General features: G+C 35.5%; 1 protein-coding gene across 1 annotated transcript in view; it reads left to right on the forward strand.

The window, feature by feature from the left end:
• Positions 1-13,156, forward strand: part of PTPRQ (protein tyrosine phosphatase, receptor type Q) — a 251,518-nt gene that overhangs the window by 20,541 nt on the left and 217,821 nt on the right. The window contains exons 8-9 of the mRNA XM_025403263.1: positions 1,311-1,405; positions 8,839-9,001. Coding sequence (XP_025259048.1) covers positions 1,311-1,405; positions 8,839-9,001 — 258 coding nt within the window. The remainder of the gene's footprint in view (positions 1-1,310; positions 1,406-8,838; positions 9,002-13,156) is intronic.

The following is a 13,156-nucleotide window of genomic DNA, read 5'->3' on the forward strand; positions in this document are numbered from 1 at the left end:
TTTGCACTGCAAGTTCCTTATTTCTAACCTGAGGTTAATAATAATACTTTCCATTGTTCATGATGTTGTTGCCTTTTTGACTATGTTTTCTTAAACAAGGCTGGTAACCTTTCTTTAATGTCTCCCATATTGCAATCTGTCTTTTGTCTTCTATTATATATTATTGATATTTTTATCTTTTTAGTTACCTTTGTTTATTTGCAAGTCCTCTCAAGTCAATTTGGAAGTAGATGGAATATTAATAAATGTACAAAATAGAGTTAAAATATATTATGGGACAATAAATTAATTCCAATTGTAAGGGAATTGCATTATAGAAACAGAATATAAAGGAGTATGAGTCAGTGATTCAGGTTAAATCTACCACAGGGATGAATTCTAATAAACTTAAATCAGTATGTAAGTAGGGGCAAAAAGATTCAAAATTTGAATTTTTAAGGTGAAATTATTTTAATAAAATGTTAACATTACATTTCTTCTAGCAAAGGAAAGCAATACAATAGTTTAATTTGCAATATAGGTTTGAAATAGAGGCATGGCCGGGCGCGGTGGCTCAAGCCTGTAATCCCAGCACTTTGGGAGGCCGAGACGGGCGGATCACAAGGTCAGGAGATCGAGACCATCCTGGCTAACACGGTGAAACCCCGTCTCTACTAAAAATACAAAAAATTAGCCGGGCGGGGTGGCGGCGCCTGTAGTCCCAGCTACTCGGGAGGCTGAGGCAGGAGAATGGCGCAAACCCGGGAGGCGGAGCTTGCAGTGAGCCGAGATCCGGCCACTGCACTCCAGCCTGGGCGACAGAGCGAGACTCTGTCTCAAAAAAAAAAAAAAAAAAAAAAAAAAAAAAAAAAAAAAAAAAAAAAAAGAAATAGAGGCATGTTGCCAATTTGGAAAATAAGCTTCTAGAACTATCTCAGGTAAAGTGGTTACAGAGAAAAGGAATTTGTGAACTTAAAGAGGGGAGATATATTTCTTTATTCAGTATATAAATTACAAGTAAACAATATCAATTGTAAGAACTTAAAGTTGAATTCTGCTGTGAGAAAAATAAATGGGAAAATCCATAATTTTATTATTGGAAAAGACTTTCCAGAAATTCTTTTTTCTCTTTCCTTGTAGAGATAGAGAGCTTAGACTTGGGGTAAATAGCTTGCACATGGTCACTTAGTGCTAAAATTGACTGGGTAAGCCTAGGTTTTATGTCTCATATCTACTACTCTTCAAAGTCAAGGTTATTGGTTCAGCCTAAATAATTTAGTGGTAGAAATGTCTTTTAAAAGATGTCCTGGTGTCTTATTTCATTTCTTTAGATCCAGACTCATCAGATTTGCTAATTTTGGGGCAAGAAGAAAACACGGTATGTTTGTCTTGGAAACTACCAGAAGGAGGGTTTGAAAAGTTTCAGGTAAATAACACTGATGCTCTCATACCATCTTGATGTTTATCCAGGTCTTTATTTCACTCCTTCTTTTTGTCATTCATTTTACATTAATGGTTTTAGAAATTATTGTGCCACTTCGTTAATGTAGGATTTCTCCCCCAAGTAATTCTTGTATTTACTTCTTTAAAAGTACAGAGTTGTTATGGAAAGTATTTAAATGTGTGTAAAACTGACACTTGATTTTCGAGGAGTTGGTTTTTTGGTGGACATAAACAAGTACATACGTAGTTACGTAGTACCAAGAAAGTGAATAAAGGAGTGGTGGTGCTGGAGGATAATGCTCCTGTGACAGCATTGGCTGGCACAAAGACTCCGGAAGTCACAGCCACGTGATTTGCCACATGCTCTTTCCGTCCCATCCTAGAAATTTAATTGGATGGAGACTTTTAGCCTAGACAGTAGAAGACTTTTAGCCTAAATAGCACTTTCCAGCTGTCTGTTATTCATCAGGTAAATATGTACATTTTCACTGCCTTTTTGTTAATAATGTAATCTGGCAGTGGGCATGAGGACAAATTATACCCGTTCTATATCTTATGGTTTGCAAATGGAAATGCTTCTAGTATACCATTATTGCTTGGTAGTCTGTGGGGGCAATCAATGTTTCCAGTGGTAGGAGATGGTAACTTTAGTTCAAATAACAGAAAGCAACCTAAAATAGTTTAAGCAATAAAGAAAAAAAATATTAATGCAAGAGTCCCTTATGAAGACCAGTAGAACTGGATGTTGGAAAGAATTGGAATCAGTTATTTTAAGGTCATTGAGAACCCAGGGATTATTTTCTTTTTGTCTGGTTACTTCTTTCTGCTTATTGGCCTTATTATTATTATTTTTTTTCCCTGAAGACCAACGTTTTCTGCTGAGCAATTCATGTGGTGAATAGAAGAATGCCATATACAACTTCCAAGCACAAATGGGCACCAAGAAAGATAATTTCTCCCTAAATTCCCAAAGAAAGGAATGTAATTATCCCAGGTTGGAATAGAAAGCCAATCCAGATCCAGTGAAACAAAACAAATGGAGTTGGTCTCTTTATTGTTATGCTTAAGATTTGAAGAAATAAGCAACAAGAAGACTTTTTTTTTTTTTTTAAATGAATGAGGGTATTATGTATGCCTATAGACTTAGTTGAATGATTTTGAGAACAAAAACAATTTTATTAATTTAACAAATTCAACATGCAAATTCAAAAAATTCATTCCTTCAACAATTTCTTGTCCTCGTGGTATATTCTAGAGAACTAGAGGAGGTTAGATCAAGCCTCTGAATATCTTTAGCCTTGGGAAGAGCAGGTAACTCTCTTTCCCTGAAACCAAAAGGAAGGAGTCCTATGTGCTAAAGATCTGATTGATTCATCAATGTAAATTTCAAAAGGGAACAATCTTAAACAAATACCGTCTTCAGTCACCAAGTATTATCAATTCTACTACTGCGGTGTAAATTCCATTTGTCTCTGCAGGGTCCTCAGAACACCAAACTCTCTAAACATTCTCTAGCAATGTAAAATAATGGCGTCTGTGCAGCATGTAAGATCATTAAAGTCTATGTTATAGAGAACGTAAGGACACACATACCTTAAATTTTTAACAGATTCACATATATTAACTTCAATCAATTTTGTTTTTTTCAGGAGAAGAAAAATTCAATTTTTTTTCAGGAGAAGAATTTAGCTCTTAGTGATATACTTGCGTGCAATATTCTGGTAATAAATTTGAAAATACAAGTTTCTTTACAAAACAGATATCCTATTTTGTTTTGCCCAGCATTCTGACAGTTCAAAAGATAAGGACAAACTGTGAAATTCATTTGAACACCAAATATGTATTCTAGTGAGTAATTCCCTGAAAGTATTAGATTGCCGGCTTTCTTTTCATGAATGATGGGAGTGCAGAGATTTATATCCTTTAAAAGAATCTCAGAATTGGCTGGGCGTGGTGGCTTATGCCTGTAATCTCTACACTTTGGGAGGCTGAGGCAGGCAGATCACTTGAGGTTAGGAGTTCAAGACCAGCCTGACTAACATGGTGAAACCCCATCTCTACAAAAATACAAACAAACAAACAAACAAACAAAAAAAAACAAAACAAATTAACCAGGCATGGTAGCACGTGCCTGTAATCCCAGCTACTCAGGAGGCTGAGGCAGGAGAATCGCTTGAACCTGGGAAGAGGAGGTTGCAGTGAGCCTAGATCATGCCACTGTACTCCAGTCTGGGCCTGGGAAACAAAAGCAAAACTCCGTCTCAAAAAAAAAAAAAAAAAAAAAAAAAAAAAGAATCTCAGAACTGTAATGGAACTGAAGGTATAGTCTATTCCAAGCATGAAAATAAACGTTGGCATGCATATTTAAGACCCAAAAGGATTCATTGTGAATTTAGAAAACATCAGGCAGTTGACACAGAATATTTATGAAAGTTTGCCGTTTTCTTTCTTATACCTTTCAGCTGTTTTTTATGAACCCTGAGTATATTTTTATTATAGGCAGCACTGTCCAACAGAAATAAAGTATTAAGTGAACCACAAAAGTGAACCATATGCACAGTTTAAAATTTCTAGTAGAAATATTTTAAAAAGTAAAAAAGTAAAATTAATTTTAGTAATATATTTTATTTTACCTCAATATATTCAAAATGTTAACATGTAACCAGTATAAAAAGCATTAATGAGATATTTTTACATCACTTTTTCATACGAATTCTCCAAAATCTCGTGTCTGTTTTACACTTAGAACACATCTCAACTGAGGCTAAACACATTTTAAACACTCAATAGACACAGATAGCAAGTGGCTATCATATTGGACAGCATAGTTACAGAGAGTGACTATTGTCATCTGGATTAAATGATAAAGTGAAAGAATGGCAAAAATTGGCCCACCAGTGTCCGGCTGAAATCCCATTTCTTCCCAGATGCCTCTCTGATCCCATCTGCAGGGAATGACATTTTCTTACACAGAGTTTTTTATGAAACTTTCCTTTAACTTTTTCTGTGTTACTTTTAACATGCTGTCTTTGATTGTTATTATTGATGCACAAGTGCTAACATCCCTATGCCATTTCCTTGAGGAATCTTTTAGCTTTCCTTAAGAGTGGAGTTCCAAAGTTACTATGTACTGAATAAAGCAGTACTTCCTTTTATTTGTCCACGGTTTCTTCCTTCCAGACCTCATGTGGTAGCCTTCTAATGTGAGGCGGTCTTATATACATGTGCACGTTCAGTTTGTCTGTAATTTTACAAGGTGTGGTAGGCAGTATAGTGCAATGACCCTGGAATTCCTTGCTTTAAATTCTGACTTCACTCCCTACTCTGAGACCTTGGGCAAATCTTTATCCTCTTTGGTTCTATTCCTTCATCTGACAAATGAAGATTATTTTTATTACTCTACGGAATTACTGTGAGAATTCAATAAGATAATGCACTTTGCAAATGCTCTGACATGCGAATTCCCTGTAGTCAGATGTTTTGTCTACTTTGGTCACTGTTATATACTATTACTGAGACCTATGTCTGAGGCATAGCAGGAATCAATAAATGTTTTGGTGAATGAAAGGTAAAATTTGTAGTTTTCCTTTGTTCTTCAATCACTTGCTCAGCTGTCTTTGATTCCTCCTATCACTTATCCATCAATCTCTCAGCTATTTTAGCCATTTCTACCTCTGAAACAGCTTCTGAATGTGTTTACTTTTCTATATCTCCTCTGCACTCCTCTTGTCATGGTCACTATCCTTTCTTTTTTACTTTTACTTTTTCTTCTTTTTGTTTTTTGTTTGTTTGTTTTTTGTTTTTTGAGACAGAGTCTCGCTCTGTCACCGAGACTGGAGTGCAGTGGTGCCATCTCGGCTCACTGCAACCTCCCCACCTCCCAGGTTCAAGCGATTCTCCTGCCTCAGCCTCCCGGGTACCTGGGACTACAGGAACGTGCCACCACACCTGGCTAATTTTTTTGTATTTTTAGTAGAGACGGGGTTTCACTATGTTGGCCAGGCTGGTCTCGAACTCCTGACCTCGTGATCCGCACGCCTCAGCCTCCCAAAGTGCTGGGATTACGGGCATGAGCCACCACGCCCGGTCCACAGTCACTATCCTTTCTTACCAAGACCAGCAGCCTAGATGATGAATGATAGCATTTCTTCTCTTAACTGGTTTCTCTATTTCCACTTGTGATTTCCTTACAATTCATATAACATTGGTTGAATATCCTCTAGTGGATTTCCATTGCTCTTCAAATAAAATCTACACTTGCCATGGTTTCCAAGATCTCACCTGATTGGATTTTTGTCTAACTATCCAGCTTACTCAGTTACTATGTGTCAATCGTATATATCTCTCTCCTCCTCAAACATGCCAAGCACACCCACCCTACTTGGTTTTAATGCTTGACATTCCCATTGCACGGGCATCTTGCCTCCAGTTTTGGTTAACCTTTTTCTGTCACTGAGTTCTCAGCTCGAATATAATCTCCCTATATCCTTCCCTGATTACCAAATCTAAATAAAATCCCTCTTAGTAGTCACTCTATTATTTAGCTGAGTTATCACATTCATTTGTTCATTTAGTTGCTTGTTATCAGTTGCCACCAGAGAAATGTAACTTTCCTACAATCAGAAGCCCTTTCTGTATTATTTACACAGTATCTCTAGTACCTAGAATAATGCTAACCCCCTTTAATAGATGTTCAATAGATGATGAGTAAATAACAGTTTATATACCTAGTGTTTCCGTATATGCTTGGAGTGATTATGGAGGGAATATATCAATACTGAATATAGTTATCAGGAAAGGGTGGAACTTGAGATGACCTTTTAATAACAGGTAAGATTCATGCTCATGGAAAAGAGGTAAGGATACTCTACACTAACTAGCAAGGTCACAAAGTCAGGGATTAGTATTCTATTTGTCATTTATAAATGTCATCCAATGATAGGGGCATCCTGAATAATAAATCACTCATGAAAAATTCCATCCTTTCCAGAATGATTCAATTCATTCCTATATTCACTATAGGTATTCTGTAATGAAAAGCCTAAGCATTTTTAATATTAACTGTAAAAGATTTATGTTTCTTAACCTTTTCTGTTTGTTCTAATTCTTATATCTTAAGGCAAATGTCAAATGGAATGATCTTCTGTGGGGTTAACTGAGGCCATAAATTCATTTGTTGTCAGTTAAATATATAACCATACAATTACTTTTTACTCTATTTGGGCACCTTTTTTTCAGAGATATAAATTATGTATGTTACTAAGTGAAACTGATTTGAAGGTAACATATTAATCTTTAAGGTTCAGAATATTATTATTGAACACATTATATCACTAATGGTTATCTGATTCTTTCTTGGTCAATTAGATTATTTGTTAAATTTTAATAAATTAGGTAACAGTATCCTGGTTGCTTAGCGAAGTGCACTTGGATAATTGGGATCATTTCTCTAATCATTTAAAATTAATCATCACATGCCTCCAAACTATGCTTTAAAAGTGGAAATAAAGCACAAATTGAATTTCTATTAGGCATGTGTATTCTACATAATTTTTGGAGGGGATAATCATCTATTTTTTGAATTACATTTTAAAAAATTAGTCAAATACTTTTATCATTAGATCACTAGTTTCTTTTTCTTCTACCCTTCGGTAATGTCTTAATGTGACTGTGCCTGAACTTAGCACTTTATTAAGATTATATTCTACTATAATTGCATGACATTTTCTCCTACCATCCTTTTTCATACCAGAAGTTCTCAGCATTCTACTCACTACATATATTAGACAAGTAAGGTAATTATCAGTGACACCTTATGAATCAATAAGCAATGGTATGCTTCTAGACCTCAGGATTATCTTCTTCATTAATGAAGCACTTTTCCCACAAGACAGTGATAACTATGTCTGCTTAGGAAATTTGTTTGACTTCTACCACATAATAGCTGTTTTTCAAAGCATAATAAAGTTTAAATAACTTATAAAATTGACATATCTTTCTTTGCATTCTACAAACATGAAGTATGGAATAAAGAAGAATAAAAATTGTTATAAGTAGCTTTTAATGAATTAAAAACACTCCAGGTTATTGGAATTATCAGATTACACCACTGAAAATTTCTAAAGGCAATGCTCACTCTCAGAGTTTTAATGAATAATATGTAGACTTGGCCTAGGTTATGATGAAAGATGGACCAGAATGTAGTGTAAATTTATCATTTATTCACTAATCTATGCAACAAGAACTTGAAGTGCCTTTTCTATTTCAGGTGTCTATTATTGTAGTTCTCTCTCTTGTTTTTTACTACTCCCCTGACTATACTGACTGGCTTTCACTGACATCTGTTTGACAGTTCTTCAAACACTGGCTATCTCCTGAGGCACATATGTGAGTTTTCTGGAGGACCTTGGGGGTTATTTCCATTGCCTATTTCCTTGACTTGGCAGACCCAGCTCGGATTCAACATTTGTAACTCCTATTAGCGCCTTCCTCTGGCATCACATCTCACTGGTTTTTGCTGCTAGGTCTTCTTGCACAGTGACCAGCCTTCTTGGGTTGGGTAATGGTAAGATGATCCAAGACTGATCACTCTCAGTGGTCATACTTGACCCATGGGAGACTCTGGCATTTTTGTTCAGGCAAAGGTGGGTGTACAAATTGCTCCACAGCAACATTTTCTTTGTTCTGCTTTCTCTTTCTATTTCCCCTTTGCTCTGCTCCGTAAGGAATAAGGGCAGAGCAGGAAGTCTGCTGCCTAAGTATCTGTCCAATTGAGAGATGTCAATCCCTCTAGCAGGCACTCTAGATGTATGGCAGTGATACACATGGGCCCCTCCTCATTTAGCTGGAGTCAGAATGTGTGCAGAAGCAACCTATTTACCATTCTGTGGGCAGCCACGGAAAAGCCATGATATTCTCTGCTAGGCCAGAAACTTGGGACTCCATTGATTTTTTTCTTTCTCTTCCTATAGTCTTCTGTTTACATGGAGTTGAGAGAGTAGGTAGTAGGTACTATCCATAATGATTAGCTATCTCTAAAATACATTTTTACATTTTTTTTTTGTTTCAGGTGTGCAGAAGAGTAAGTCCTACTCATTATGTAATATATCTATTATATGCGTATACACTTAAAAATCAGTATATGTGTTTGTATGTGTGTATATACATGTGAACTTTAAAAACAGATAGAGTCTATTGGTCTTTTAGTGCATAAACTTCTAAGACAATCGACTATGCTTATTACTCTGTGAACTTCACTGAGTTATTCTGCCTCTACTAGCCTAAAATTATTCCTTAGTGAACACAGGAAGGATCACAACCTCTACCTTGTAGTAGTAATTATGGTAAATATGATTATTACAGAGTTAGTGCTTTTTAAACTTTGGAAAATATAAATTTACTTTTCTCTTTCTCTAGATATCCTACTGCATGCCATCCAGAAAGGAAAAGCTGATTAAGGTCATTGTTTATGGCGACAAAGCCAAAGTAAAAATAATGACTCTGGGCATGGACTACATGTTTCAAATGAAGACAGTTAAAGACAAAGATTACAGTGTATCTGTAATGAAAGTGACTACAAGTAAGGAAGATCATAGATAGCATTTAGTTTTATAGTCCTGTAACACTTGAAAGTATTTTGGCTAAGCATGATTATAGTTGTTTTAAGACACAAAAGCTGATAAATAATGATGATCTTAAGAATGTGATTAAGAGAACTCAAAAATATGTGAACTTATAAAAGTATTTGTATATCTAGATATACTGAGAGTGACACAGAGTTTTTAAAAATAATCTGAAGCCAAAAGTATGCATATATGTTTGTATGTACATATTGTTATATATGTTACATACATGGAATATCTATGTATACACATGTATATATATTATGCCCTAATAATATAAACACAATTCATTTTCTACTGACCTGAGGGTTGATAAACAGAGTACTTCTGTTTTCTCTTTCCTGAAGTTTGTAGATTTATTGTAAATTGGTTTTGTAATGTTTCTGGGTGAGGTGGAATAATGATATTAGTTATCAGCAGTTCTCGTGAAAATTTGTGAGGTTGCCTCTCAGTGGAGACTAAATGATAATGCAAGGAGCAACATTAGTTCCATTGATGAACAGATTAAAAATGCAGCAATATAGGAATGCTAAAAACTTTGATGTAAACAAAAAGAGCCACATTTGGAAAAGCCCTTACTCCTAGCCCTCACACCCTCTATAACTTATTCTCTTTCATCTTCTTTGGCATCTAGCTATCTGCTTGGTGGTAGCTAACAAAATTCCGATTATATTATATAAGGATATTTATGGCTACAAGAGACACAAAGCTAAAGGAATGTCTTTATTACGAGTGATTTATGATTGACTAAGGAAAGATATTTGGGAACTAGAGAGAATATTGTTGTGTCACTTAAATTAAAACCCATATGTAATATCTTATTTTTCTGTTTGCAGAGATAAACATATAGAACATTATACATGAAAAAAAGAGAAGAGAAAAAGAAAAAAAAGAACATTATACATGAGTAAATTAAAGGACTGTTACATAGATATTTAAATTATAATATTCATAATTGCTCTATTTTTACTAATATATGTGTAATTTCTATTTACATATAATTTACCTTTTCATTAGAACCATCTAGGATTTGTGGCTTAACCTTGAAAGCTGTGAATGCTTCTTCAAATTTAATGTGGAATACAACAAAGACCAATTTCACTCATTATAAGATTTATATATCAAATAGAACATTTGCAAAAGACTATCTTATTTGGGAAATGGTGACTGAGCACACAGTTACAGGTGTGACTCATGGTGTAATATATAACATAATGGTAGACAGAATAAGAGGCAACCTTGGAGGATCTGGCATGTTTTACCAGGGTTGTTGCAGGTATGCAAATTATCTTTGATATTTAAGAAATTCACATTTCTGTTATATATTGTATTGTTCAAGGTAAAATTTCAGTGGAGTTTTTTGAAATTTGAAAACTTACAGTCTGTAGACTATTTCAGAGGATAAAAGTACTCATTTTAGTGGGCTGTTTTGCAGATTTTTTTTTTTTTTTTTATAAGACGGAGTTTTGCTCTTGTTGCCCAGGCTGGAGTGCAATGACGTGATCTCGGCTCACTGCAACCTCTGCCTCCTGGATTCAAGAAATTCTTCTGCCTCAGGCTCCTGAGTAGCTAGATTATAGGCACACACTACCTCACCTGGCTAATTTTTGTATTTTTAGTAGAGACGGGGTTTCACCATGTTGGTCGGGCTGGTCTCAAATTCCTGACCTCAGGTGATCCACCCACCTCGGCCTCTCAAAGTGCTGGGATTACAGGCATGAACCACTGCACCTGGCCTGTTCTGCAGATTTTTGAGATGACATGTGAAATATAAATTGAATAAAACATTATTTGACACATAGTGATCAATAAATGAGGTTAATATTATATTCAGTTTCACACTGAATTAGAGATCTAGCTAGTGGAATTATGTGGTGTATTTGGGGATCATCTATTCTCCTAAAAATGTGTTCTTTGTCTTTGACATCCTAATATGTGTTATACACATGAAAAAGCATAGTCTTATGACAGCCACAGGATAGTAAAGAATACAAGCATGGAAACACATGTAGGATAAGTCAATGCAACAGGTGAAGCAATGGAAGTATGTCCAAACTTATTGTAGTTACACAGAAGAGGGAAAGATTAGCTCTATGGCCTCGATGGAGAAAGCTCTTTGGGGCTGGTAATGTCTGTAAAAGGATTAGGAATTTGCTAATCAGACTAGAGAGGATAGGGAGTGTGTGAAAAGGAGGACTCCCAGAGTTAGGGAACAGCCCATGCAAAATTATGGAGGTGTAAATGAATATGGTGTATTTTTGGAACTATAAGCAATTCAATATTGAAAGACTTTGTTTTTTAATATGTAAAGAGAATAAAATCCTATCCTGAGTAATTTAGAGAGTAATTTTTAAATCCAAAGGAAGCTATGAAGCCTATGAATATTTTAAATTTTTCAGAAAAGTACAAGATTGCAAGAGTAACACATGAGAATTACTCTTAAGTGATCTTGAAGGCTATGGATTGGGCAAATGACCCAGAGGTCGCAGACATATGGTGATAATTCAGGGTATGGGTATTTATTATTTGGCTGTCAGCATTTTCTTAGTTTCTTATTTTTGCTGTAGCAAATTATAACAACTCAAATGTATTATCTCATAGTTCTATAGGTCATAAGTCCAACATACTTCTCTCTGGTTGAATCAAGGTACTAGTAGGGCCGTGTTCCTTTCTGTAGATTCCAGGAGAGAATAATTTCCTTGCTCATTCAAGTAGTTTGCAGAATTCAATTCCTTGTGGTTGTAGAACTGAGGTAATTATTTCCGTGGTGGCTGTCAGCTGACAGTTGTTTCCAGATTTTAGATGATGCCTCATTCTTTGACTTGTGATCCTCTTCCAACATCCAACAAAGGAGGGTCCACTGCCACTCGGGCTTCAAATCTCCCCTTTCCCCCCATCATATGTGACTCTTCTGCCTTCCTCTTTTACTTTTATGGGCTGGTATGATTAGATTGGACCTACCTGGATAATCCAGGTTGATCTCTGTTTATGGTTTATAATCTTAGTTCCATCTGCAAGGTGCCTTTTGCCATGTAACACAACATATTCACCATTCCAGGGTTTAGCATTTGGGCATCTTTTGTGGGGGTTGGCCTTATGCTGCTTAACACATACACTGTTATTCTCCCAAATGTGATATATATGTGATAATGCAAAACAAGGAATGAGTTTAGAATTCATGTACCAGCTTTACTCGAGGATTTGGCACTGGTTAGCTAAGTACTACTGGGCAAGTTACCTGATGTCTTTGGGTATCAGGTTTCTGAAAAATTTAAATTAGATGACCCCTGAGATTCTTTTTGACTCTTAAAAGAGTCAAACACTTTGCACATTTTTGTTCTATTTATACAGATAATCTATGACTTACAATGCTTTAACTTACTATTTTTCTACTTTACAATGATGCAGAAGCAATATGCATTCAGTACACTCCTCGACTTACATAAGGGTTACATCCAATAAACCCATCACAAGTGGAAAATATCGCATCAATTGTGATGGGTTTATCAGGATATAACCACACTGTAAGTTGAGGAGTATCTGTCTATATTAATAGATACTATATACCTTATCTATTTCTAAAAACCAAATATGTTAAATCATGTGTCAAATGTCTTCTTCTACAGAGTATTATGATAGGTAAAGTATACAATCAAATACACTAAAATGGGACCCATTCTAGAAGTTTTAGTCTGTGGCAGCGTTTCTCAGCCTTACCACTATTAACATTTTGGACTGAGTGATTCTCCTTTGTGAGGATATGTCTTGTTAATTAGAGAATGTTTAGCAGCATCCCTGGCCTCTACTCACTAGATGCTAGTAGGATCCTCCCAATTGAGTCAATCAAAATTTTTGTTAGAAAATTGCTACAAGTCCCCTGTGTGGCAAATCACAACTAGTGGTAAACGCAGATACGTTTGGTTAGATACAAAGATCAAATAGATCACTGAGCAAAGATTGAAGAAAAAAATATGAAAAATTATTTTGTTTATACACAGGTAAAGGAAAGAGTACAGTTAGTGTGAGTGACAGAATTTGCTCACTTAGAGAAAATTTTGTCAGAGGAAAAAGTAACTAAGGTCGTATCACTATCAGGAAAGTTTCATAAAAGA

Source organism: Theropithecus gelada, chromosome 11 (assembly GCF_003255815.1).
Source record: "Theropithecus gelada isolate Dixy chromosome 11, Tgel_1.0, whole genome shotgun sequence".
NCBI lineage: Eukaryota > Metazoa > Chordata > Mammalia > Primates > Cercopithecidae > Theropithecus > Theropithecus gelada.